Here is a 23,957-nt window from a genome sequence, read left to right on the forward strand (position 1 = left end):
GATTATATGTATAAATATTTAACTTAATTAAGTTTAACGTGCTGGAAAATATTGAAATGGACCTTGAAAGTGACGTACAAGTGCTTGAATTCCACCTTATAAAGGTGTATGAACCCTGCAAATATGACTTTGTTCATTGCGCTGAGGCGCGGCGCACGCGAAGTTACAAAATTCGAGAGGCGCACGATCTCGCGAATCAACAGCGCGTGAGGCCCTCGCGCACGGCGGTGCGACTGCGATTACGTCATTTTCGCGCGAACCAGAGTCAGCTGTCAGAAACAGCTTTGATGTGTGGCTATATTATATACTATATGCCATAATTCAAGGATTGTCTGCTACAGAGAAAATTCAAATGACGTGCGCGGGGGGGGGGCACATGAAACTTTCTTGTCCCGGGCCCCAGCAAGACTGTCAACGGGCCTGCATATATAACTAAACAGAGACACTTCTCCTGACTAGCTGACAGTATAAAGTGCACCAGAGGGGGGAGGGGGGCAAGCAAAAGACAGACAGACAGACTTAACTATTCTAGAGAGACTCTTTCTTTTATAGACTGCTTAAAGACGATTGGTTGCAATGCTGCAGTGATATTGGTTCCATATTTTGGAAACGTAGGCTATATAAAACTTATTTAAATGTAACCTGTTTAAATCAAATCTTAACCTGTTTGGTTCAATCAAATACAAAACTTTTATGCAGTAATGTTGTTCATGTAATTCTATGTGCTCTTAAACATGTTTATATTTGAAATAGATCACTTTAAACTGTATACATGTTTCTACACACAACACCGTATATTCTAAGAATTCTAAGGCTAAGAATTCTCAACGTTGCTTATACAAAACCACTCAAAATCCACAGAAACATGTAAGGCAGAGGGGTGTCCCATATCCACACTGACTAGTTTAAACCGCTAACTTCATTTTTTTATTTCCTAAATCTTAAACCAGCGCAATTCGAAGATGGTTCACGAAGACAGGTTACGTCTGCAAAAGTGCGCGTCGTACTGTCTGAAGATACAGATTAGAAAATAAACTTGGTTACGTACAGAGAAATTAATCTTACCTGAAATCATGACATTGGAGAATACTGAATAATGAAATAATACATTGTAGGCCATAAGGTGAAGACGTTTTTCGTTTAATCCCGTGTCCATATATGGGGCACTAAATAATTCTTTCTTTAATAAAATGAACTATTGGTGCAGAGCGCAATAGTAAAAGTTCTCCATGTATAATCCTGCAGTTTTTTTATTCGTGTTTTAAATCGGCTATAGTTCCTTCCTCGCGTAGTAGTCTTTTCTTCATGAGTGATACGGATTCGCGGACTTACTTCCCTCTAGACCAATCAGGTGGCTGCATTTTGGAGCTGAAATCCAACATGTCTGCGCCCGTTTTGTCAACACAGAGTAGTGGAGATGAAGAATTTACGACAACACTGGCTTCAAAAGTGCTTAAAAGGGTGCAAAACAATGTTATATGCATCTTGCATCTTTAAAGAAAGAAGAGGCAAATGCATTTTCATGAACGCGGTGGGACACATTCAGGAATAGCGTCAAACGGTGGCTTGGTTTAAAGGGTGAGAGACAGAGGACAGCAGAAACATTTAAACATTGTAAACATTGTAAACATTGTCCTTCTACATCTCCCCCAACAAAGAAACTTGGGTCCAGGACGGGCTTGTCCTTGTGTTGGTCCTGTGCTTCCTGCATTATAAAAATATGAAAGAAAAAGTATCTATCTGTTGGAGGCAAACGCCAGAAGGACCATCTGTCACAGGCAGAAACGTTTTCAGCAGGTAAGTAAAAAAAATACAGTTATAAAAAATGTATTCATTGATATTAATAACATGTGGAAGGCTAAGAAGTAAAATAATTTATACAAATTATGCAAAAGTATATAAGTGTAATATATATATATATATATATATATATATATGGTGTGTGTATGTGTGTGCATGTATAAAAGAGAGAGTTCTGAAAGGTAGCATATTAGCATATTAAAGAGCACCATTTGCCACTGTTTGTCCCTGTTGTGGAAATGAAATATCTTCTTTCTTTTATTTTTAAAGGCCAATTGCTGAAAGCTGCCACGATGAAGGAAGACACTAGCATACTTGTTCATATTCAGGACAAAGACTGTGTGTCCCTGGAGGTCAGTAAGTCCTGTTACAGACAGTACACCAGATTCTTGTCAAAGTCCACTGCAGTGACTGGGACCCCAGAAGAAGAACAGTAAGTTGCTATATTTCATATTGCATCAACTAATAATTATCTGCCCTTAGTCACACTGTTTATTTATTTTTTGCAGAAATTAGTCAACTTATGATGCCAGCTACAAGATCTTCTGTGAAAAAGTCATCCGCCATAGAATAATTGTAAACCAAGAGATACTTACAATGATCCAGCTAAGAAGGATCTTCATAAATCTGGGGAATCCGCTCCCATCCCCCACCCCCCACCCCCCGAAAAAAATTTGTTTCCTTTCCTAATTAACTGCAATAAGTAAAACATAAAAAGCTGAGACGACAGTACAGCTTTAGAAACACAATAAACAATAATATCTGTACTAGATAACTTCTGCAAAATAAGGTTCACAGCTTCGTGTTTCTCGGGAGCGGAATATGTAAACAACGAGGACGTCAAAGGGATGAATCGAATCTAGCTAGCGGTGGTACGCTAAAGACAGCTAGCGTCGCCACAGCGGGCGGAAATTATCACACAGTTAAGCTCGCCCACTAAGAGGGAAGATATGATTGGTCAATTTTGCTGTCATTTGAAACTGGTATTGCCTGAATTGTAACTGCCAGGCCCTCAGCGGGCATTACAGTCCTGATAGGGGGAGACACAGGCTCACAGGCTTCCACTTAACCCCTCACCTTCCAACACAGATTGAATAGACACGGGTGAATAATTTTTTTGCTTATATTTCTGTAGTTTTTTAGATGTCGATTGTCAAACTGTAAGTAGATTAAAAAAACTGGATAAATTATATAAATTTGTTTTAAGAATATTTTAGGCCCTCTGAGAGGGCGTAGAGGGCCCTGACGGTTCCCCACTGCAATTCTATGGCGGATGACATGTGTATATATATATATATATATATATATATATATATATATATATATATATATATATATATATATATATATATATATATATATATACACACACACACACTCACACACTCACACTCATTTTGTGATCTTCTTTTACTGTTTTTATGTTGCAGGATCATTTGAAGAGGCGGTTAGCCCGTGACTTCCCCCAGCTGGTGTTTTACTCTCCCAGCAAGCGCAACATGTGTCAGGTGGTTTTTGTCGAGACGTTATCTGCAGATACTTTGCTAGACAGGCAACCTCACCCATTAGACACAGGAACAACAACAGAGTCAACTGAGGTAAGACAAACTGAAAGTGACTGTGAAAAAACCCCAAATACAACAGCTGGTCAGGAACAGTGAAGTGTAGGTGCCTCAGTGACACTACAGAGGACACAAGGACACTTTATAGTGCAGCACTGATTTTACAAAAGCTTTTGCGTGACGCTTCTGGGATGACATGCCCATGGCCACCCACATCAGATGACTTAAATGTAACTGAAACAAAATCTGTTGTCCCTCTCAAATTGTATAATCTGATTTCCTGGATTGTGGGTGCAACTGAGGAACCAACGCTGGCTATGTTGATATTCCAGGTTGTTTTTACATGCACAACATGCTGCACAGGAACATAAGACTGTAGTCATCAAGAGCCCTAATACTGATGTGGCAGTAATTGCTGTAAGTTTGCACAGAGCTTTACCTTGTAGGTTGTATTTTTTCACTGGATTTACCAACAGAACAAGAATCATTGACATAGCCAAGGTGTCATCAGCTCTTGGCACCCGTGTGTGTTCAGCACTTATTGGGATCCATACATTCTCAGGATGTGACTCTACAAGTGCCTTTCAGGGCAAGGGCAAAAGAAAGACATTTTCTTTTGTCTCAGAGAAAAAGGAATACCTGACTGCATTTACAGATTTGGGCAGTAGTTTTAACCTGGATCAGTCGACCTTTGAACTGCTTTGCAAATATGTGTGCCAACTGTATGGTCAGACATTCTTGGCAGATGTGAACGATGCCAGATACAAAACATTCTGCATGTCAACCTCAGCTTTGCCAGAACTATCCATGCCCCAAGAAGTGATGCCCTGTATCAGCATTGCAAAAGGACAAACTACCAAGCAGCAATAACGAGACACACTCTGAAAAGTAATATGTGTGCCCCTTCACCCATTGGCAATGGATGCACCTTGAGGATGGAGAGTTAACGGTGACCTGGATGACTAAAACCCGCCCCTGAAAGTGTGTTGCAGGTAGTTCACTGCAGTTGTAAGCAGGGCAAATGTGAGACAGGGAGATGTTCCTGTATGTCTGCCAGCCCGTGTTGTACAGATTTATGTAGATGCCAAAATTGTGGAAATACTTTAAAAGAAACAGAGCACATTGCTCCATGGGATGATGACTCTGATGATGACAGTGAAATTGATGAATAATAGTAATGAGTAAGAAAAGAACTTTGTATTTGTATTTGGGATCGAGGGACAGTAATGTATTCAATGCTAGAATGAACCATGCTGTGACCTTAAGACACCATTCTGTACTGTGTATAAACATATTTGTAGCTGTATATTGCATTTATTGTAGTGTTTATTATTTTATTCATTATTTAAAACAAAAGGGGGTGCAGTAACGTTTTGATTTATTTCAGCCACCATTGACTCAAGTCTGTACTTTTTTGCTGTCTGTGATTACACAGTATCTACTGAAAATTGATATATAAAACACCAGTGTATACAACTTCATATTGTGTTTATGCTTTATTTTGTGTGGTGTCAATTTCTGAAGTTTAAGAAAGAAATCTGCAAATTTGCAATATTCCATAATGTAAATTCACACTTGAGTGTACTAAAGCATTAATACTTCTCTTATATGTTTAGGTACATGTATAGGTCAGTTTGAGATATATTTTAGGTTGTGAAAATGGAGATGAATTAAGTTACAAGCAAAACCAGCAGCATAGAAATTTTGTTTTTTTTTTATTCACATATATATTCATTTATGCACTGTGACAAAAAACTGCAGGATATTTTACGGAGAACTTTTAACTCAAGGTCAATAAGGGTATTGTCTTTTCAAAAACACTTTTAAAAAGTAGTGCCCAGACGTGGGAACAAAAATCACTTTCTAAGCACTTTTTGTTGGTTCACATTATGGCCTATATGTATACATATGAAATACAAATGTACAGTCATGGCCAAAAGTTTTGAGAATGACACAAATATTATATTTTCACATAGTACAGTTGGCATGAGACAAGACTGGTGGTAGCGCTCACCTCGTCTTCTCTGAACAAGCTGTTTTCCAGATGTCCCAAACAATCGGAAAGGGGATTCATCAGAGAAAATGACTTTACCCCAGTCCTCAGCAGTCCACTCCCTGTACCTTCTGCAGAACATCAGTCTGTCCCTGATGTTTTTTCTGGAGAGAAGTGGCTTCTTTGCTGCCCTCCTTGAGACCAGGCCTTGCTCCAAGAGTCTCCGCCTCACAGTGCGTGCAGATGGACTCACACCTGCCTGCTGCCATTCCTGAGCAAGCTCTGAACTGCTGGTAGCCCGATCCCGCAGCTGAAACACTTTTAAGAGACGGTCTTGGTGCTTGCTGGTCTTTCTTGGGCGCCCTGGAGCTTTTTTGGCAACAATGGAACCTCTCTCCTTGTAGTTCTTGATGATGTGATAGATTGTTGACTGAGGTGCAATCTTTCTAGCTGCGATACTCTTCCCTGTTAGGCCATTTTTGTGCAGTGCAATGATGACTGCACGTGTTTCTTTAGAGATGACCATGGTTAACAGAAGAGAAACAATGATGCCAAGCACCAGCCTCCTTTTAAAGTGTCCAGTGGTGTCATTCTTACTTAATCATGACAGATTGATCTCCAGCCCTGTCCTCATCAACACCCACACCTGTGTTCATGGAGCAATCACTGAAACGATGTTAGCTGATCCTTTTAAGGCAGGGCTGCAATGAAGTTGAAATGTGTTTTGGGGGATAAAGTTCATTTTCTAGGCAAATATTTACTTTGCAATTAATTGCTGTTAAGCTGATCACTCTTTATAACATTCTGGGGTATATGCAAATTGCCATTATAAAAACTGAAGCTTTTTCAAATTAATATTTGTATCATTCTCAAAACTTCTGGCCATGACGTTCACGTGTTTTTCGCTCTGTGTCTGTGCGCCCCCTAGTGTTCGCACGGAAACTACGTCATAGGTGTGGCCAAATGAGATGAGACGAAACCGAAAGTAAACGCCAAATAAAAATCACCTTATGAACGCACGTCTGGGACATACGACGGTGAGTTTATTAACACTTACAGAAATGTTTGAAATGTTACATTATGTACAAAATATACTGGTTTAATGTTCTAACGATAAAGGACGTAATCCAGTCTGAATCTGTACGAAACGATCTGTGACAAAACGGCGAACTTTTTGAACTTCAGTCACTCCGGAAATGTAGATTACTGACACGGAGAAGGTGAACACACATGTCGTATTTAACATTGTTCAGGAGAATCTGTATTTAAGGATCATCGTCAAAGAGTCACTGTAGTTAGAGATACTCATGATACCTAAATATAACTATTTAGATACAAGTTTAAAATTAAATATGGATTCAAATATTATTTAGCATTTTTCAAGAGAGGCCACTGTATAGTCACTGATATTGTCACACTGGAAGAACTCTTTGCCTTTAAATCACATTTTTATTTGTTCTAAACTAGACGATCTTAGGCGGAACATTGGTAAAAAAAAGAAAAAAACATCGTCAATATTCATTAATATAAGTTGCCAAAAGATGGCGCTAAAGTAGCGTGTAATTGCATTTAAGTGTTTAGCAAGCGTTCACGTATATGTAGAATACTGTATATAACAGTTATAACAGAATACTGTATATAACATATCTGTTAAAATGTCCTTTTCCAGTGTGTCCAGTGTTACTGGGATTGTGTTTGGGGGCGGAGTCACACTGCCGTGACATCAGGTTCATTATAATCAGTGTTTCAGTGTCCTGCTCCTCCTCTTTATGATGAACTGTTGACAGGGAGCAGAGAGCAGCATCTCCAGTGTCCAGCTGTGTGTGTGTGAAGAGGAACAACTCCATGATGGAGCCTCATAACTCCAGCAGTGGAGGAGGAACCTCTGACCCAAAGTGAGGAGCTTTACATCAGGACTTAATCTGAGGAAACAGGAAGAGGGAATATTCAGGATAAATGAGATGTAGTGAAGAACAAAATTACTCAACACTTTCCTCATCTTCATCAGGGTGAAGAGAGCAGCGTCTCCAGTACCCAGCTGTGTGTTAATGAAGAGTGAATCATCTCCAGTACCCAGCTGTGTGTCTATGAAGAGTGACAGGTCCATGGATGAGCCTCCTGCCTTCAGTAGTGGGCCTGTGACCCCTGACCCACAGTGAGTGACACATTACACACAGAGATTCTTTAATCAGACTGAAAGTATTTTAAGTCTTCATTCTCCACATTTTCCTCTCTCTCTCCCTCCTCAGTTCTTGCCTTTGTGTGGAGGGAGTAAATATTTGTGGTTCCTTAGTCCCACATTAAAGCAAGTACCACTGAATTATCCTTAAACAAATAAGGAACAGAGTAATAAAATAAAGAAGACAGTCTCCAAGATCACTTGATGAGAATGACAGGTCCCACTTTATTATAGATCAACGTTGGTGTACAGTTGAGTCTCTCCCCAACATGAAAGTCTCCAGGGCTCAGAGGAGCACTAATGTTTATTCATATGGTATATTCTGTAACGAGGTGACAGATGCAGCAGACACAGGAGGTGGTGCTGGGTCGACTTTAATGTCCATTTCCATCATAGACACAGCACAACTCAAAGCAGTTAAATGCAGTTTAAATACAAGGGATCAGAGGAGCGGATAGCACTCTGAACTCTGAAGAGAGTCACTCAATCTTGACCTTTAACGGATAAAGAGGGCAACTGGAAATGAGTGACAGGTGCATGGAATGAAGAGAACTGATCAGTAGGCGGGGCTTGTGATCTATGGAGTGAACGGGAGGTGGAGTGTTGTGAAGTGGGCGGATCCCCTGAGGAGCCGGACCGGCCTACCGTGACATATTCTAATCAGATACACATTGCCCCTCCTACTCTATTTACATATCCCCTTTAGATTCTACCACCATTATGTCCAATCATCATGACTAGCTCTGTGTCTATGAAGAGTAACATGTCCAAGGATGAGCCTCTTAACTTTAGCAGTGGACCTGTGACCTCTGACCTACAGTGAGTGATACATTAGTGACAGTTTTTAACAAAACATTCACTTCTAAATGTGTATTTATTGAAGTCAATGGTAAAGCTGTGTATTTAGTTTGTGAAGAACAGGATTACAATTTGAATCATCATTATGAGAGTAAACACAATGAGAAATACAAGAACTAGACTGATTCAGAACTGTACGTTTTTTCTAATAAAGTGTCTAGTGTGTACCAGTACAAGGTGTTTCTAATAAAGTGTCTAGTGTGTACCGGTACAAAGTGTTTCTAATAAAGTGTCTAGTGTGTACCGGTACAAGGTGTTTCTAATAAAGTGTCTAGTGTGTACCAGTACAAGGTGTTTCTAATAAAGTGAGGCACTATTCACATAAACATTATTCTACATCACCAGAGTTAAAGTCAGGTGCAGGTTCTCTGTGTTTGTTCTACTGTCACTACAGCATTTGGGTTCAGTGTCCCTCAGTCTGGGAGCCCAGTGAACCGTCACATGTTCAGATGTGTTGGGTTATTCCACATGTATCACATCACATCATCATTATCATCATCATCATGTACCTGAATATAACATGTATTCATGAATGTAATGTGTATTCATGAATGTAACATATATATGAATTCATGTCTATAAACATGTCTATTTTGTCTATATGTCTATTTTTTTAATTAAAGTTGTTGTTCTGTTTGTCCACAGTGTCCAAAAGAAACCTGTAAAGATTTCTAAAGACAAACTGGAGTCAGTATTCAAGGTGTGTGTGTGTGTGCGTGTGTGTGTGTGTGTGTGTGTGTGTGTGTGCGTGCGCGCGTGTGTGTGTGTGTGTGTGTGTGTTTGTATTTTTATTTTCTTTTATTTTTTTATTCGTTTTTTTGACAGGGACAGTGTACATTAATAAACATAACTATAAAAGTGCCAGAATTAGCCATTGTCCCCGAACACATCTAAAATTGTCTACCTCCTTGATTATGTTGTGTGTGTGTGTGTGCATGCATATGTGTGTGTGTGTGTGTGTGTGTGCGTGCGTGCGTGCGTGTGTGTGTGCGTGTGTGTGTGTGTGTGTGTGTGTGTGTGTGTGTGTGTGTGTAGGGTGTCATGCTGAGCTCCACCCTCTCCTGTCAATCTGCCTGTTTGGTCCCTCTAGCCCCGCCCAGCCTTTCCCTGTTTATACTTCCCATGTGTTTTTCATGACTGTCTGTCCCTCCTTCCATTCAGTAACTCCACCCTGTGATTATCAGTCCCACCTCTTCACAGTTGACTTCTCTTGTTAGTCTGTCCTATTTAATCTCTGTCCCTTCTCTTGTTAGTCTGTCCTATTTTAAAAAAAAAATGAAATGAAATGTGCCATATTTTGTCAATTGTGATTTTTACACCCCAATCGAAATTTGTCCTCCGCTTTTAACCCATCTGTGCAGTCAGAACACACACACACACACTAGTGATTACTAGGGGGCTGTGGATCACACGTGCCCAGAGCGGTGGGCAGCCCTAGCCCGGCGCCCGGGGAGCAGTTGGGGTTAGGTGCCTTGCTCAAGGACACCTCAGTCATGGCCTGTCTGGGAATCGAACCCACGACCCTCCAGTCACAAGTCCAGTTCCCTAACCGCCAGGCCATGACTGCCCATGATTTAAGCTCTGTTAATTCTCTTGTTCTGTGGTAGTTCTTATATTGGGAGATATTGTATTACCGGTATGTTCTGGCTTGTTTGAGTTCTGTGGTTGTATTCTTAAACTTAATACTAAAACTTCAAACTGTATTCTTGAAACTTAAATATTAAACTTTTGTACTTTAACTTTTGTAATAAACCATAATGTCCACAGGACCACCCAGTCCCTCTCAGTTCAGTCCTCTCTTATGTTTAATGGATTATCCTGTGTTATAATCATCTGTCTGTAACACTGTAGTTTTACTGATACTGTTTATTCAGGAGCTGGAGCACAAAATCATCTCTCTGGTAAAAAATGAGCTTAAGAGATTCAAGAATCTACTGAGTCCAGATTACCCAGCATGCACTGAGAGACAGGTGGAGGATGAGGAGGATCACAGCAGTGTCAGAGAGGGGGCGATGAAGATCACACTGCACGTCCTGAGGAACATGAACCAGACAGACCTCGCTAACACACTAGAGACCAGTAAGAGCTCTGGGTCATGACATCATAACATCACTTTATTACTTCAGAGGGAGGACACTGTTGGTGAATCTCAGTTCACAATGAGGATCTTAAATCAGTGTTGGTCTGTCCTCAGTTGACCTCCCTTCAGTGTAGTCTGCTCAGGTGCAGACTCAACACTCTCCTACATTTATCACTGTTGTCATGTGACTGTGGAATGTTGGAGTTTTGAGGATACATTGTTATTCTTTAGAACTGAGATTTGACCAATCAGATTTGACCACAGGTCACTGTCTCATGATATCATACACAGGTGTGTTTTCTATTTCCCTCCATTGTCTCTCAGATGTCCAGTCTGCTAGTTGTAGGTCTCCTCAGTCAGGTGACAGTTACCAGTGTGTGTGGTGGAACTTCAGCTGGTCTAATGGCTTCCTCCATGAACCCATGTGTTCTCCATGTCAAACTGCTGATCATTCAGTGTTATTGATACCCAGACACTCTAACCATCCTCTAATTTAACACTTACAGTACTTCAATTTCCTGAATGTATCATGGCCATTCTATGGGGACTAATTATCTATTCATAGTGATGAATTAATGTTCAATTTATATAGCGCCTTTCAAGATACTCAAGGTCGCTTTACAATTTTAACACAAGTCTTACACAACCAATCACACATCAGCGAGAAGTGTACTCTCCACAGGAATCCACAGCCCCCTGGGGGACTGTAATAATGATGTCTTTTCTTGTATTTCCTGTGATGAGTCTGTTATGATTAATCCTAAAGACATTAACATGTGTGCTGTTGTCTTCCTCTTCATCAGAACTGGCCCCTGCTTGCTACAGAAAACTCAAATCCAAACTGAGGGAAAAATGTCAGAAAATTAATGAAGGAATTTCACAGCATGGAACCACAGCACTTCTGAATGAGATCTACACAGAGCTCTACATCACAGAGGGAGGGAGTGGAGAGGTGAATAATGAACATGAGGTGAGACAGATTGAGACAGCATCCAGGAGACCAGCAACACAGGAGACACCCATCAAATGCAGTGACATCTTTAGACCCTTACCAGGACAAGACAAAGCCATCAGAACTGTGCTGACTAAAGGAGTGGCTGGAATTGGTAAAACAGTCTCAGTGCAGAAGTTCATACTGGACTGGTCTGAAGGAAATGTAAATCAGGATGTTCTCTTCATATTTCCACTTCCTTTTAGGGAGCTGAATTTGATGAAGGAGAAAAAGCTCAGTCTGGTGCAGCTTCTTCATTGCTTTTTTCCAGAAACACGTGAATTAAAACCAACTCACTATACATACTACAAAATTCTGTTCATCTTTGATGGTCTGGATGAGTGTCGTCTTCCTCTAGATTTCCAGAACAATGACAGCGTGTGGGATGTAACAGTGTCGACCTCAGTGGATGTGCTGCTGACAAACCTCATCAAGGGGAATCTGCTTCCCTCTGCTCTCCTCTGGATAACCTCTCGACCAGCAGCAGCCAATCAGATCCCTCCTGAGAATGTTGATCAGGTAACAGAGGTACGAGGGTTCAGTGGCCCTCAGAGAGAGGAGTACTTCAGGAAGAGAATCAGAGACCAGAGTCTGGCCAACAGAATCATCTCACACATGAAGTCATCAAGAAGTCTCTACATCATGTGCCACATTCCAGTCTTCTGTTGGATTGCAGCCACTGTTCTAGAGAGGATGTTGGGTGAAAAAGAGAGTGGAGAGATCCCCAAGACTCTGACTCAGATGTTCACACACTTCCTGATATTTCACATCAAACACAAGAACCAAAAGTATGATCAGAAAAGTGATACTGACACTCAACAACCTAGAAAACATGTTTTGGCACTGGGAAAACTGGCTTTCCAAGAGCTGGAAAAAGGCAACCTGATCTTCTACGAGGAAGACCTGAGAAACAGTGGCATTGATGTCCGAGAAATGTCAGTGTATTCAGGAATGTGCACTCAGATCTTCAGAGAGGAGTTTGGTCTACAGCTGGGGAAGGTGTTCAGCTTTGTACATCTGAGTGTTCAGGAGTTTCTGGCTGCTTTATATGTGTTCATTACCTTCATCTCCACCAACACAAATGTGCTGGAACAGCAACAACCGGGATTGGTCAAAAACACATTGTCTGACTCCCTCATCAGTGCAGTGGACAAGGCCTTACAGAGTCAGAATGGACATCTGGACCTTTTCCTCCGCTTCCTTCTGGGTCTCTCACTGAAGTCCAATCAGACTCTCTTACGAGGACTACTGACACAGACAGGAAGCAGCTCTCACAGCAAAGAGAAAACAGTCATGTACATCAAGGAGAAGATCAGGGAGAATCCCTCTCCAGAGAAATCCATCAATCTGTTCCACTGTCTGAATGAACTGAATGATCATTCTCTAGTACAGGAAGTCCAAACATACCTGAGCAGAGGAGGTGACACTCGTCTGCGTGGAGCCTGCCTCTCTCCTGCTCAGTGGTCAGCTCTGGTGTTTGTGATGTTGAACTCAGAAGAGGAGCTGGGTAAATTTGACCTGAATAAATATGACCCATCAGAGGAATGTCTACTGAGACTGCTGCCAGTGGTCAAAGCATCCAGAAAAGTCATGTGAGTATTTTCATTCAGAGATTCACAGTGACATAGCACTGGATGCTCCTGAATCAGAAGGTCTATGGGGGGGGGTGCTGGCCCTCAGCAGGGTGTTGCCTGGGTGTTGTGCTTATGGGATGAAGGTGTGTGGGTGTATATGTGTGTGGGTGTATATATAGGATGTATGTGTGTGGGTATATATATAGGATGAATGTGTGTGGGTGTATATATAGGATGAATGTGTGAAACACGGTGTCTAACTAGCTGGCTTTTTCTAGCTGGCTTTTTCCTAACTAGATGACTAGTACACATACAGTACTCATACATTTAGGATCCTGGGGGGCAGGCATGTTACCCAGAGGTCAATGAGGTGGACCTGCTGTCATGACCTCACCCGTCTCCTCACCACTGTCTGTCCCTCAGTTTTTACTGCACTTTACACATTGAGGGCTTTTGAGGGGACGGTGTGGACAAACACTGACCAGTGGCCCGGGGCTTTGCCCACGTTTGTCCCAGCACCTGTCCCCTCAATTTTAACTACACCATAGTATCACACACTACCATACATGCATATACACCAACACCTACACACTACACAGCACTGGGGGTGGAGGGGTGGGAATGTCTTCCTTCACCCGTTTCCTGCTCCCTGCCGGGACAGGGATGGGTCGCTAGCGCGGGGCTGGACTGGTGGCATCCTGGAGCTGCTGCCGATCCTTGCTGGTCCAGCCATTTGCCCCCGCCATGGAGGGTGTGTTAGTTTGGATGAATGTGTCTTTGTCCTTGTCTCTTTTTGTATAGGTGGGTGAATGAGTACATGTTGGGGGGGGGGGGGTATATGGGTGTGTGTGTGTATATATTGGGATGAATGTGTAAGTATGTTTGTGGATGTATACATGTCCGTAAGAGTGTATATGGGTGTGGGTGAATGTGTGTGGGAGTGTATGTTTGTGTAGTTGTATATATGTGTGAGGGTCTATATATGAGGGTGAGTGTGAGTGTGAGTGTGAGTGTGTGTGTGTGTGTGTATAAGGATGGGTGTAGGTGTATACATAATGAGGGTGTATATAAGGGGGTGTGTGTATGTATGTAGGGGTGTATACATGGGGGTGAATGTAAATATGAGTTTGAGTGTATGTGTGAGGACAGCTGGTTCTGGGTCTGGGGCTTGTCGTGCCCGGTCCTCTCCCGGCTGCTCCCCTGTGGTTACTTCTCCCCTTTTTTCTGTCTTTTCCCTTTTTATTTTCTCTCCCCCTCTTTTCTATATTCTATCTTCTTATGGTCCACCTAACCCCAATAATTGTTATCACTATTGCACTGTATTATACAGAATTGTTATCATTTGATCTGTACATAAAAACAAAGTTGTCCTCCAAAGATTGGGGGGTGTGGAGGAAGTTTTATTAATTCATTCCAAATATTTTCTGTTAAAGTTAACTACATGAACATATGAGATATGAGACCTCACCATGTCAGTAGATTATTATAAAGCACAGGGTGAAGCCTCCACTACAGTTACTGGCCTCTGCTTTGATACTTTTAAATCTGTTAATGTAATTAATTTCATCCTATTTTACAAGATACTGTGATGTGGGGTACATATTAGTCACAAACGTACACAGACTTAAACACACTTTGTTTATTGAAGTAAATGGAGGAAACAGGGGCGGCACGGTGGTGTGGTTCCTCCGGGTACTCCGGTTTCCTCCCACAGTCCAAAGACATGCGTGTTAGGTTGATTGATCATGCTAAATTGCCCGTGTGTGTGCGTGCGTGTGTGTTGGCCATGCGGTGGACTGGCGACCTGCCCATGGTGTACCCTGCCTTCGCCCGGAGATGTTGGGATTGGCTCCAGCCCCCCCGTGACCCCGACTAGCGGGATTATGCGGTTCAGATAATGGATGGATGGATGGATGGATGGATGGATGGATGGATGGATGGAGGAAACAACTGGGGAGAGGGATCCAGACGTAATTCAAAGTCAATGCCAAAAAAGCAGTCCAGGTCAGGTACACACAAAAAGAAGAAAAAACAGACAGAGGTACAAAAAGGGAGAATCCAGGAGAGCAGTGAACTAGCCAAACTGGGTCGAACCACAAAGAGAATAGAATACAGGAAAAACTCTTGGTATGCTTTCAAAATGTCGGCAATACTTCACAAAGAGTTTATTGAGTGTCGTGATATAAATAATAGCCTATGATGAGAATCAGTTGTGAACTAGTACTGAGGGGAGGAGGAACGGGTCAGATGACGTGGGGCATTCTGGGAGTTGCAGTCTCCAGGGTTGAGCTGCATAACAGATACAGAGGATAATTTAATCAGCAGTTCAGATTCTGGAATCCAGCATCATCTGATTGATCTGTATTAGGGATGCAAATGATTAATCGACTTTTGATTAATTGTCGATTAAGACGTTACTCGATCAAAATGTATTAATCACGATTAATCGTTAGAGAGCGTTCCTGTAGTAACTTGAACAGAGTGTAAGAACGAGAGGTGAACACGTGTCGCGAAAGACCAGAGTGGAAAACAAAATGAAGCGGGCGAAAAGACGTGCGGTGTGGGACCATTTTGAAGCGGGTTCGGGAAACGAGGCAGAAACTGCGTAATCCAGAAAATCCCGAGGAGGGAAACTTTATTTTCCACGCAACTCAAACAACAGCACTGTTCTCTTCCCCTCCCCTGGCGCGCGCAGGCGCCGCTCTCCCAGTGTCACTTAAAGGGCCAAGTGCCTGTCTGTTAGGGAACTCGCTGCGAGGAGTAGTAGTCGCTACAATTTCAACATTGTTAATTTAGGCTAAGAAGTCAAATGTTCTCTGTGTAATGCGGTATTGAAGTACAACAGTTCCACTAGCTCACTCAATTATCATTTGAACACTGTGCATGCAGCTGTCCTGCATATCACCAGTGCACCTGGTCAACCTAAAATCACAGCTACACTGGGAAGGCGAGCGTTTTCGAAGCTCGCTATGAAAAATGAAGAGTGAGCTAAAACAAAGCTAGCTACCACTACTGCTGTAGCCCTTACAACAGATTGTTGGACGACTCTAACAACATAAAGTTACATTACCGTGACGTGCCACTACACTAACGAGAACTGGCAGCTAAAATCTGCAGTGCTGATTACGACGAACATGTCGGACAGACACACCGCTGACAATTTAGCTGACAAGCTCAATGATGTTGTGGAGACTTGGGCACTCTCCGGTCGCGTTACAGCATGTGTTCACTACAAAGCTAGAAACATTGTCCAAACATGGGCTCAATAAGATTCTGTTTGGCTCTCTATTTAATTTCTTCTTTAAATTTTTTTTTTTTTACATTTTTTAAAATGTCTAATGTTTCAAATGCAAGAACGGAGCCAGTCCTTAATTTATTCCTTTTTTAAATGAAAGAATGTATTTTGTTATACCATAAAAAATTCCTAATGCATAATTACTTGAGCAATATATCATATAATACAATATAATTATCATAATATAATATATACTTTTTGACCAAAGTGTTTTAACTACACTGCTCAAAAAAATAAAGGGAACACTTAAACAACACAATGTAACTCCAAGTCATCCACACTTCGTGTTCAGATAGGAAACAACACTGATTGTGAATCAATTTCAACTGCTCTTGTGCAAATGGAACAGACAACGGGTAGAAATGAGAGATTTTCAACTGATTTCAAAGATTTTTATTAATTGAGATCTAGGATGTGTTATTTTAGTGTTCCCTTAATTTTTTTGAGCAGTATATTTAGCTAATATTTTTAAAAGCCCTATTGAAACACTGAAATTCAGGTGGAAAACGCCGCTTATCGATTAATCGAAAGTCGATCGATAAGATCAATCAACTAACGATTAATGAATTAATCGATAATTTGCATCCCTAATCTGTATTTTGTACTGTATTTACTCCTCCTTTACAGACTGTCTGGCTGTGGTCTCACTGAGGAGTCTTGCAAATCTCTCACATCAGTTCTACAAACAGAAAACTCACTGAAAGAGCTGGAGATTAATAATAATGACCTACAAGATTCAGGAGTGGAGCAGCTCTGTGCTGGACTGAAGAGTTCAAACTGTAAACTGGAGATTCTCAGGTGAGTTTTCTGTCAATTTAATCTGGAATGGAAACAGTGAAGTGTGGTGACACTACAGGGTTTTAATAAATATTAAGATAAATATTTATGTACTTTTAAAAGTAAATTTCCTTTTTTAAAATAATAAAACTCCTTTGAGTACAGTATAAATACATCTACCACAATGCAATGCAAGACAATTTCATTCTTTATTTTATGAGGTTTTCGTTCTTTATTAATTTCAAATATTTTCTGTTAAAATTATCTACATGAACTACATTTCATTGACTGACCACATTGTGGAGAGAAAGAAAAATGTGTGATGCATAAGTAGATTTACATAATCTCCTAGAAGAGAAATGTAACACTCTAAAGAGACTCAGATGAGCCCTTGTTCAAATGTATGTGGGTATTTATGGAAACGTTCACACTCCTACACAGAGCTGAACACACACACACACACACACACACACACACACACACACACACACACACACACACACACACACCTGCATAGAAGCGACAAACACGCAGGTTGTAAAACAGCTCTGCCCCAAGTGTGTTATTAATGTTCCAAATCCAGACATCTACACTACTGTGAAAGAAAATGTGGCAATATCTTTTGATTTCATTTACACATATGATAAATACCCCAATACCCCAATGACATGTAATGAAAAAACCACCTTTTCAGTGCTTGTGCACACACATTTGACAACATTATATCAAAGTTCAGAGCTAAGCAGTTTAGGATTATTAGGTTTAATATTGTGGAGGGTGTTTGGTGGTGTAGGATCATATGTGAGGAATGGATATGAAACCTCACCATGACAGTAGTTTATTATAAAGCACAGGGTGAAGCCTCCACTAGTTACTGGCCTCTCTAGCGCCCCATACTGGCTGCTCTGCAAATGCAGTGAGGACAGTGTCTTTCTCCCTCTTTTTCCTCCTTTCTGCAGATTGTCTGGTTGTTTGGTCACAGAGGAAGGCTGTTCTTCTCTGGCTTCAGCTCTGAGTTCAAACCCCTCCCACCTGAAAGAACTGGATCTGACTTACAACCACCCAGGAGACTCAGGAGTGAAGCTGCTCTCTGCTAGACTGGAGGATCCCCACTGCAGACTGGACACACTCAGGTATGTAGGAATCCCCTTAAACACCCTGTGTGTGAACACACACTCCAAATGTGAGAAGAACAGTGTCATACATGGAAACAGCACACATGACACACACATGGTCTTATTCCTAAAATACATACAGTATCATACATGACCTCAGTGGCAGCTCGTCAGTAGGGGCCGCTGGGGTGCCACCCTCATCAAATTATCCAGAGAAAAAAATTTTACTTAGACATATGAACTTATGTAAATTATATATTGCAAAAGTATTATGAAACTAGTAATACTGACAATTATCGTACATTTAAAAAAAGATCAATAATTCTATCTAGATGTAAGCACAGGTGGTCACACCTGCTTGGCATTGCTGCCTGACACACCTCCGACGGTGCCATTGTGTGGGCTGCAGGGTCGTCAGCTGGGGGGGGGGCACCCTTCACTGATGTTTCGCTCCATTATCCCCCAGAACATCTCTGGGTGGTGGAGCAGCGACAGGGACGTCTCCCTGCCGCCCCCTGCAGCCTGCTGAAGGATCTGTATTCACCCCACTCTCTGACCCCAGCGTTATTATTGTTGTGTGTGGAATGAGTCGCAGGGGACTGTGCATGTCAGGGACGTCCATCTCCCTGAATCAAGCACAAGTACTGACCACATACCAGAACGTCTCCCTCAAGAGCTTCTTTCCCCCATGTGCCATCCTTCTTTCTGAGCCACAGCCAGAAGCTCCCTTCCTCCGCCTCCTCTGCAGGGTTGCGAAAAGCTCGCCTCCTGTTAGGGCCTGTGACACCCAGAGTTTTCAGTAGCCTCTGTGTGGATGTCCCAGTGAAGCCCCTGCATCTGACCTCCACTGGGAAGATGAATGGTCTCCACCCAGCTTGTGAGCACGTTGCTGCCAGCTCTGTGTACTTGTCCTTCTTCCGTTCGTACGAGGACTCCATGTGCTCCTCCCATGGGACTGTCAGCTCTGCCATGATGACGGCTTTGGCAGGTGCTGACCAGAGCACGATGTCTGGGCGCAAGGATGTTATAGTAATCTCTGCTGGGAATTTCAGTTGGCGGCTGAGGTCGGCTGCCAACTGCCACTCACTTCCTAGCGACAGGAGCGACCGCTCTGTCCCCGTGCTGCACCGTGCTGTCGTCCCTGGCCTGGTAAACTGGATCCACATCGGGGAGGTGGGTAGGCTTGCTGACCGGTTTACCTGCTGTCTGCGGGCTTCCAGGATCTCTGTGAGCTTGCGCACGACCTTGTCATGCCGCCACCTGTACCTTCCCTGTGACAGCGCTGTCTTGCATCCGGAGAGGATGTGCTTTAGGGTTGGACTTGGGAAACTACAGAGATGGCAGCGTTCTTCTGTGCCAAACCAGGTGAGAAGGTTCCGGGGGCTCGGTAAGGTGTCGTATGTGGCCCTAATCCGAAAGCTCAGTCTTGCCTGGGGAGTTCTCCACAAATCGGCCCAAGTGATGGTTCTATTTAGCACAGCCTCCCAAGTAGTCCATCTGCCTTGCTGTTGCTGGCTCACTGCTGTAATCTTGTATGTTTCCTCCTCCATCTTGGCAACTTCAGAGATCACAAGATCCTTCCTCTCCTTCCTGGTCGCTTTGGACCAGCTCTTTGGTGCTACTGCCCATCCCAGACCAGATCTGCCCAACTGTGTAGCACCAACGATCTCCTGGTGCTTCAGCCGTTCCACTGCCTGGTCAACTGCTTGGGATGCATTCCACTTCCGTCCAGTGCGAATCTGAGGGTTGGCAGCTCGAATTGCCGGGTCCGTGGAGTCTCTCAGTTCGAAGTGGAGTCTCACCTTCTCCTTTTGTCCACTGAATGTCTGTGACATTACATGTGTACCGTATACTTCCTGTGTGTGGGGCGCTGGACTAATGGGTATCTATGTAGGTCCTTAAACTTTTGGCAAGCATGTGATCTGGAGAAGCTCTTTAATTGGTTGCCTTAAAGTTTGCTGCGGGACAGAGAGCTGCACCCTGGACACACCTACTTTTATCAGTAGCCTATCAGTATAGTTAATTATTGATCCTGGAATATTCTTTAAAGGGTTTGACTCCATACACAAGGCAGTGAATGTAATCTGTGAAGTCTAGACCCTATAGAGGTGTGTGTGTGTGTGTGTGTGTGTGTGTGTGTGTGGGACAGACAGTTCAGTTATCTAGGTGCATGTGTGTGTGTGAGTAATAGAGCTTTCTTCCTCAATTTCTATATTTCTCTCAGGACAGAGCCTTCCGAATAAAAAATAACTCTGTGTGTGTGTGTGTGTGTGTGTGTGTGTGTGTGTGTGTGTGTGTGTGTGTGTGTGTGTGTGTGTGTGTGTGTGTGTGTTCTTTAGGGTGGATCATGCAGGAAAGATCAGTCTCAAACCAGGACTAAGAAAATGTAAGCAGTTATGTAGTTACACACACACACACACCCACACACACACAGATATGCACAGATATATATACACACACACACACACAGATATACACACACACACACAGAAAATATAACCAGCATGTATATCTATATATACACACACACACACACACAGATACATATACACAGATGCACACGCACGCACGCACACACACACACACACACACACACACACACACACACACACACACACACACACACACACACACACACACACACACACACACACACACACACACACACACACACACACAGTATTTGTGTGGTCTCCTCTAATGTCTCTTCTTGTGTGCAGATGCGTGTGAGCTCACACTGGACCCAAACACAGCACACACACATCTCTCTCTGTCTGAGGGGAACAGAAAGGTGACGTTTGTGGAGGAGCAGCAGACGTATCCTGATCATCCAGAGAGATTTGATTACTGGTATCAGGTGATGTGTAGAGAGAGTCTGACTGGACGCTGTTACTGGGAGGTTGAGTGGAGTGGAGATGCTGATATAGCAGTGACATATAAAGGAATCAGCAGGAAAGGAGACAGTGATGACTGTGTGTTTGGACGTAATATAAAGTCCTGGAAGCTGCGCTGCACTAATAACAGATACTCTGTCTATCACAATAATAACTACACTCACATCTCTGCCCCCCCCTCCAGCTCCAACAGAGTAGGAGTGTATCTGGACTGGCCGGCCGGCACTCTGTCCTTCTACAGCGTCTCCTCTCACACACACACACTCACACACTTACACACACTCCACTCCACATTCACTGAGCCCCTCTATGCAGGGTTTAGGTTTTATTATTTTGACTCCTCAGTGTGTGTGTGTGAGCTAGAATAACCTCCTGTGTACCGGAGCAACACCTGGGTCTCCATGGAAACACACACTCCTCTACACACAACTGGAGAACAAAATCTCTCTCTCTCTCTCTCTCTCTCTCTCTCTCTCCCTCCTCTTTTTCTTGCCTCAACAGTCTTCTCTGCATTTCTAGGTTTAGGGGTAAATAAAGTCCTGTGATTACATACAGAGTAGTTAACCGTGCAGTGTAGAACCTGCTTCTACATTTTACTGTTTTATCCAGTATTTTACATTTATGCAGAAATTTCCCTGCAGTTCCGGTATGTGTCCAGTAGATGGTAGCAGACAACCACATATTGATATACAGTATCATAACTGGGCAAAGTATAGGATTTTGTGTGTGATTTTGTTGGTTAAATTGCAACTTATGTAAAGTGTTTTATGTTTTGGTGTGATGTACATTTGCATACTTCTGTCCATTAAAGAGAAACACTGAAATTTACTCCAGTCCTATGGAGTGAGATTACTGTCTTTAATACAAGAGAGCAAAGATGAGGTTCAATTGAGCAAGTAAGACACACTGAGCAAAACAACCGAGCAAAACCAGTGACAGTGAGAGCAGAGAAACAAGAATCACACAGTTAAGTGTGTTTGTTTCACTGTTTTAAGCACACGTTTGTTTTTGCTTGATTCTCTGTTTTCAGTGCACTTTTCAGTTTTTTGCTCACTTCTAAAACTACCACACAGACATTTTATTTGAATTTTAACGTCATTTGGACATTAATGCCAAGCTAAAGAACATTGATAAACATTTCAACCACTTTGTGCTTGCAAAGCAGAATCTGAGAACAGTTGTAAAAGAACTTGGCCTCCTCCAGCACAACATCATTCAGTCTGAACCCACTCACTGGAGCTCCACGCACCACATGAATCAAAATCAAATCAAAATCAGATTTATTGTCACATCACCAGAGTACAGGTACCCCGGTGAGTGAAAAACTTGTGTGCATGTTCCACAATTTGCAGCAACAATATTACAAAGATGTATAAATTACAAACAATTTAAACTATGTACATTTAAAGCTTACTCTGTATGTCTTAAAAATAAGTATTGTTCCAATTTTTGATATCTACAATATATTAAATATACATGTGATATTGCACAGAAAATGGAGATGAATGTAACAGGTTATGGAGATTATACTGTTGTATAGAGGTGCCTGTAATCCCAGTGAGTATGATGCTGTATTGATGTCAGAGCAAGGTATGGAGTGAGTATATGGGAGCGCAGGGCTAGAGTATTGTCTCGGGTTGGTATTATTAAGGTATGGAGTGAGTATATGGGAGCGCAGGGGTGGAGTATTGTCTCGGGTTGGTATTATTAAGTCCAATAGTCCAGCAGTGCAGAGGTGTAGTGTGAAATAAAGTGCTTTGGTGCTCATTCATGTAATGGAGGGTGTGGGTTGGTCAGAGCCGAGATTACTGGCTGTTCAGGAGCCTGGTGGCATGGGGGAAGAAGCTGTCTCTGAGCCCACTGGTTCTGGCTTTAAAGCTTCTGAGCCTCCTACCACTCGGCAGCTGAGAGAACAGACAGTGGCTAGGATGGGAGGAGTCCAGCTAGGATGGGAGGAGTCCAGCTAGGATGGGAGGAGTCCAGCTAGGATGGGAGGGGTCCTGCTAGGATGGGAGGGGTCCTTTATGATCATTCTGGACTTCCTCAGGCAGCAGCTGGTGTATAAGTCCAGCAGGTTAGGGAGCTGAACCCCGGTGATGGACTGTGCTGTTCGTACTACTCTCTGCAGAGATTTCCTCTCAAGATCAGTGCAGTTCCCGTACCAGGTGGTAATGCTGCCAGTCAGAATGCTTTCCACAGTGCAGGTGTAGAAGGTCTTGAGGATGCTGGGCTTCAGACCAAACCTCCTCAGCCTTCTGAGGAAGTAGAGGTGCTGCTGGGCCTTCTTCAGTACCTGTGTGGTGTGCACTGCCCATGTTAGGTCCTCGCTGATGTTAACACCCAGAAACTTAAAGCTGCTGACCCTCTCTACCGCAGTCCCATTGATGTGGATCTCTGGGTGTACTCTCTCCCGCCTCCTGTAGTCCACGATGAGCTCCTTGGTCTTACTGACGTTTAGAGAGAGGTTATTCTCCCAGCACCAGTCTTCCAGGATTTTTACCTCCTCCCTGTAGGCCGATTCATCATTATTGGAGATCAGGCCCACAACCGTTGTGTCGTCAGCAAACTTTATGATGTCATTGGAGCTGTGTGTAGCAGTGCAGTGGTGGGTGTACAGAGAGTACAGGAGCGGGCTGAGCACACAACCCTGGGGGACTCCGATGTTGAGGGTCAGAGAGGAGGATGTGATGCTGCCCATCCTTACCACCTGCCGTCGGTCCGTCAGGAAGTTCAGGATCCAGCTGCACAGTGTGCTGTTCAGACCCAGATCCCGGAGTTTGCTGTCGAGCTTCGAAGGAACGATGGTGTTGAATGCTGAACTGTAGTCTACAAACAGCAT

General features: G+C 42.8%; 2 protein-coding genes across 2 annotated transcripts in view; one reads left to right on the plus strand and one right to left on the minus strand.

Annotated features, from left to right (window-relative positions):
• The window catches only part of LOC143493636 (testican-3-like), a 36,124-nt gene extending 35,034 nt beyond the window's left edge, over positions 1 to 1,090 (minus strand). Inside the window, exon 1 of the mRNA XM_076992181.1 lies at positions 1,066 to 1,090. Coding sequence (XP_076848296.1) covers positions 1,066 to 1,075 — 10 coding nt within the window. The 5' untranslated portion in view covers positions 1,076 to 1,090. The remainder of the gene's footprint in view (positions 1 to 1,065) is intronic.
• Positions 993 to 21,946, plus strand: LOC143493624 (NLR family CARD domain-containing protein 3-like). Its single transcript, XM_076992151.1, has 13 exons — positions 993 to 1,797; positions 2,071 to 2,904; positions 3,231 to 3,398; positions 6,284 to 6,392; positions 7,143 to 7,250; positions 7,364 to 7,510; positions 9,038 to 9,092; positions 10,267 to 10,471; positions 11,276 to 13,055; positions 16,960 to 17,130; positions 18,069 to 18,242; positions 20,564 to 20,610; positions 20,945 to 21,946. Exons 5-13 carry the CDS (start codon positions 7,201 to 7,203, stop codon positions 21,484 to 21,486), a joined length of 3,171 nt encoding a protein of 1,056 aa, XP_076848266.1. The 5' UTR covers positions 993 to 1,797; positions 2,071 to 2,904; positions 3,231 to 3,398; positions 6,284 to 6,392; positions 7,143 to 7,200; the 3' UTR covers positions 21,487 to 21,946.
• The last annotated feature ends 2,011 nt before the right edge of the window (positions 21,947 to 23,957 follow it).

Source organism: Brachyhypopomus gauderio, unplaced genomic scaffold (assembly GCF_052324685.1).
Source record: "Brachyhypopomus gauderio isolate BG-103 unplaced genomic scaffold, BGAUD_0.2 sc90, whole genome shotgun sequence".
Classification (NCBI taxonomy): domain Eukaryota; kingdom Metazoa; phylum Chordata; class Actinopteri; order Gymnotiformes; family Hypopomidae; genus Brachyhypopomus; species Brachyhypopomus gauderio.